The sequence below is a fragment of the Vigna unguiculata genome, chromosome 7, assembly GCF_004118075.2.
Source record: "Vigna unguiculata cultivar IT97K-499-35 chromosome 7, ASM411807v1, whole genome shotgun sequence".
NCBI lineage: Eukaryota > Viridiplantae > Streptophyta > Magnoliopsida > Fabales > Fabaceae > Vigna > Vigna unguiculata.
The window spans coordinates 33,896,567-33,901,349 of record NC_040285.1 but is presented as its reverse complement, the minus strand read 5'-3'; the positions used below and the strand labels follow the sequence as shown (position 1 = coordinate 33,901,349).

At 37.7% G+C, this 4,783-nt stretch overlaps 1 protein-coding gene across 1 annotated transcript; it reads right to left on the bottom strand.

Annotated features, from left to right (window-relative positions):
• Positions 1-254: 254 nt before the first annotated feature.
• On the bottom strand, positions 255-3,692 carry LOC114191519 (trihelix transcription factor GT-2-like). Its single transcript, XM_028080730.1, has 2 exons — positions 3,281-3,692; positions 255-2,462 (listed from the first exon to the last, which is right to left on the bottom strand). Exons 1-2 carry the CDS (start codon positions 3,556-3,558, stop codon positions 845-847), a joined length of 1,896 nt encoding a protein of 631 aa, XP_027936531.1. The 5' UTR covers positions 3,559-3,692; the 3' UTR covers positions 255-844.
• Positions 3,693-4,783: the final 1,091 nt, after the last annotated feature.

Genomic DNA, 4,783 nt, shown 5'->3' with positions numbered 1-4,783 from the left:
TTATTATTTTGATTGTTATTGTTTGTGTTATAAAAAAGTAGTAATATAACAGTGTGTTGGACATTAATTGGCAAGAATGGACAGCTGACCAAGCTAATCCAAAACTTAACGTGCCCTATCTTCTTTAACTAAATCACTTTTTCATTCTCATAAAAATGAAGAATTTGTCATGGGTTGTAAAGTGAATGGTGAAAAAATGAAAGTAGAAGAAGAAGTAATTAAAAGTTGGAGGAGGAAGAAGAAGAAGAAGAAAGTGAAAGTAGAAGTACAGAGTGGTTCCGTGATATAAAATGAAAGTAAAGGAAAATTACAAGAGTTGCATGTGAGTTTTTCTTTTATCTTATTAAACTGTTATACATGGGACCTCATATTCTCTCTGTTTGTCTGTCATCTTCAATTTACACTTTACACATTATAAATTAAAGAGCGCTAAAACATGTACACCCACTACAACTTCTTCTGCTTTGCTGGCCCATGTGAACTGTTGTTAACGATCTTTACTCTGATCCCAGTTCATGGCGGCCGGAATGTGACCCACAACTCCAATCATCTGCTTTTAAGCTGGCCCATCATCAGAAAGTGTGTCAGATAGGTACCTTGTGCACCACCATGCTTTTAGATGCCTCATTATTAAAGAATTGAATTTTATAGTGCAGGTGTTTGTGCCATACCCTTTAGTGTCTATCTGCTATGAAAACCTCTCACTGACATTTCCTAACCCCGAATTGGAAATTTCAAATTAAATCAAATTAAATAATTAAAACCCCCAAATAAATTTAATTCAAATTCAAATTATAAATTAAAATTAAACTCTCCATCCAATCAGAAACTTCCTTATCTTGTCTCATTCAACTGTGTCCACCGAAGAAAGTTTATTTGTCGCAATCTCATAACGGTTCCCTCCTTCATCTTCCACACTCTCCAGATCCCCCTCTTCATTCTCATCCTCTTCTACTTCTTCTTCATCATCCTCTTCCTCTTCCTCCTCTCTCTCTTTTCTTTCGTATTCACTCTCACTGTTCTCCTTCGCTGCACCTTGCTCGTATTGGGACGGAGGTCGCCACTGCTGCTCCGGTTGCACCATCAAGGGCTCCATCATCTCATGTGCCTTCATGTTCAGGAATGAAGCGCCAAAGGGGTTCTGACTTTTGCTCTTTTCTCTGTATATGGCATCCAGTTCGTGAAAATACGGACATGTCTTACTATTCTCGCGCCTGTGCTTGTTGCTTTCCTTCACCTTCTTGAAGTACTTGTTGATGTTCTCCCACTTCTCTTTGCATCTCTTCGCACTCCTGTTGTACCCGAGCCTCAACATTCCTGCTGATATGTCCTCCCATAGTGGAGCCTTTGGTCCATTTTCTTGGTACTTGGTTTCAAGACTCGTCCTCAACCTTATCAAAGCAAGAACTTCAGCTTTTGGCCACCTAGAAGAAGATAAGGAGTTCAATGAAGTGGGAGTCGTAGCAACAACGCAAATAGCAGTAGCAGCAGTTGTAGGAGTAGCAGCAACTGCACTGTGACCATTATTCATTTTCTGAATTTCGATGTTGTTATTATTTGACATCACCAATGGTGCTTGTTGGGATGGTGGTTTTAGTTGTGATACTTGGGGTGGAGGTGGTGGTTGTGAAGGCGGCGGTGTTTGAAGAAAATTGGCACCGGCTTGTGTTGAGGGGTTCTGGTTCTGACCAGATAACTGTTGCAAAAAGGCAATAACCGCTGCATTTTTGGCTGCTGCGGTTGATCTTTCTTGGACAAGAAGTTCGTGTTCTCTGTTGATCCTTGCCATTTCTTGGATCCTCCAAGCCTCTTGCTGTGCCACGTGTTCTCTCTCCCTTTTGTCTATGGCTTCCAGGAACCTCTTTTGCATTTCCTCTTGCTTGGCCAAAACCTGCCTTGTGAGCCTCCTGAAGTAGTCCTTCCACTTTCTCTTCTTCCGGTACTTCTCTTCCAAGTCTTCATCAGAGGCGGTGGAAGAAGAGGTTGAAGTGGTGGAGAAGAGGTTGTTCATGTTAGGCAAAGTGTAAGGGATGTCATGGTTATTGTTGTTGGGTTGTGGAGGGTTTCTAGGGTTGGTTTGCACTGTTGGAGAAGTGATGGTGGTTGTCGTGGTGGCATTGGTTGGTGGTGGTGGTGGTGGAGGTGGTGATGGAGATATTGCTGTAGGGTTTGTGGAGGGAACAGTGGCGGTGACATAAGAGATTGTTGTTGTATCACTAGGCCTTGTTGGGGGAGGTAATAATGCAACCGTGTTTGTTGTTGCCAAAGTGGGTTGTGGTTTTAACGGGTAAGAGACAATGAATTGGTTCTCAAGGGCTTGTAATTGATCAAAAAATTTGTAGGTTTTACCCTCTTGTTTCCCGCTTCTACTCTCTTTGGTTCTTTTGTGGTACTTGTACACATTCTCGAATTTCTCCTTACATTTCTTCGCGCTTCGGTGGTAACCCAGTTCTGCTAGTTTCCTAAACACATACATAAAGCGAGGGAGAGAAAGAAAGAGAATGATCAAATTTCATCATGAAATACATATGTCTGTTGAAAATAGTGAAAAGAAAACAATAAATAAATAAAGCTACTTCCTTTCACGTAAAGAAGGGTAAAAATTTAGACGGCTTTGCCGTACTGATGAAAAACACGAGGGTAGTTGATTCCTAAAATAGTACTGAACAATAAATAAGACGCAGAAAATATCAACTGAGAGGCTGAAACCAAAAAATGACAAAGATAAACTCAACAAAATTCGATTCAGCAAATCCTGCACAAACTTACAAATTTTACTCACACCATGATTCATTGCAGCTATGGATTCGCTATATATGTATATAACACAAGATTGAGTTAGAAGAATTTCAGACATGTGGGTGATTTTGATATACTGCGGATTTTAACAAAGATGATTAATTAATTATTATCTTATAGGCAAACATAAAAATATAAATTATAAGGTTTCCCCCGCTCCCTCCCTCCCAATTGGTTTATAAAAAAATACAGCGACAGGAAATGGGTCTGAAAAACTTTTTGGTTTCGAAATTGATGAAGTTCATGAAATCACCATGCATGATCTTGAAGAAGCTCTCGCTAGCTTCCAGCATACATGGTTTCTTCAAAACGAGAGAAGAAAGACAAAGATAGAGGAGGTGATACACTAGAAAGAAAAACAAAAACCAGAAAAAGAGAGAAATATAGATGAATAATGAATTGAGTTAAATCACACGTCTGGTTATATCTATCTATCTATATATACATAGATATAGATATAGTTATTTTTGGGTGTGTGTACCTTGCAACTTCTTCCCAAAGTGGACCCTTAAGACTTGAATCACGAAATACAGCATCCATATCCGACCTTATCTTCAAGAGAGCCAAAGTTTCTTGGCGGGGCCATCTGTTCCCAGCACATGAGCTGTTGATCTTGTCACCTTCTTCTTCTTCTAAGCCACCCTCTTTTCCCTTCTCTTCACCGGAAGTTGCATCCATCATAATCACCTCGCCACCGTCATGCGCCGCCACAGCCTCACCGGAGGAGGTTTCCATGGCTGTGTTGTCTCCAAGCTGCATAGAGAGAGAGAGAGATAGAGAGAGATGTCCCTACCTAGCTAGCTAGCTAAGCAATTACAGCTTGAGAAAAAAAAAGGGAATATATCAGAAAACAAAGGGAATAGTATAGTCTCTCAGGGGTTTTATTGTGCGCATGGAGAGAGGATGCTTTTGTGGGGGTGAATAGATTTGTTTATTTTTAGGTGGTGGGATCTGTCAATTTCATCATAGAAAAATGCAAATATTACCCTTTAATTAAGCTCTCTTAACTTTTCCCTGCTGTATCTCTGCATAATTATTATTGTTCCTCTTATTTTAATTTTTATGATTAGGGCTGTGGAATCTTCGCTCATTTTTTATTTCTATTCTTCTTTTTTTATGGATTCAGAAAACAAACACAATATTAGAGCAGTCGCTTTGGGTTCTCTTATGTGTGTCATACGTTAGTGCTGGAAAAAGCAAAAGAAAAGCTAAGGGATAAATTATACCATGGATCCTTTAAAGGGAAAATAATAATCATAAAAATGGAAAAGATAATACTATTAATTTATATTACCATTAATATTAATGATTTTTTGTATGCGTATATGATATATATTTATGAACAAAAATTTAAATTTATATATATACATGTAGTAGTGGGAACAGCCTGCAGATAGGGACGATGTAGATGATAAGTTGGGCCATGTAGGTCAGCTTTGCTTATTGGGAGCTTTTGGAATTGAGTGGCATAACAAAATCTGAAATTACATATTTCTCCCTCCCAAGGATATCATTGACCTTTAATTAATCACATTAATCATAAAACTCTAAATCCCAAGTTTCCTTTAACAACGGTATAATCAACTTAGGTGCTTTTACTCCAATTACAATTACACGTGAAAAAAATAAAATAAACTATCTTATGATTTATATCAATAGAGTAATCGCTTTTGTTCAATTTTGATTAAACTTTAATTATATTTATAATCATCTCACCTCATATTAGTGTAATACTTCACTTAACGGTCGAAATCGGAAAGAATTCAAATAATTTAACATGGAATTTATCAAACATATTGTTTTGAACACGGCATTGGAATTTTAATGAACTTGAAATGTGTAGTTAAGAAATACTAATTAGGTGTTGTTAGCAAGTGGTCTAAGAATACTAACTAAGATTTATTTAATATGTTTTAGTGAAGAAATTGAATTATTTAGTTTATTTGTGTGTGTGATTTAAAGGAGAATTGTTAGTATTTTACTA

Bases quoted from the DNA above. Each gene is read 5' to 3' on its own strand.
- LOC114191519 (XM_028080730.1), bottom strand. From the start codon at position 3,558: ATGCAGCTTGGAGACAACACAGCCATGGAAACCTCCTCCGGTGAGGCT. The intron at 2,463-3,280 runs GTACACACACCC...GTATGTGTTTAG, and splicing joins CTTTGGGAAGAAGTTGCAAG to GAAACTAGCAGAACTGGGTT.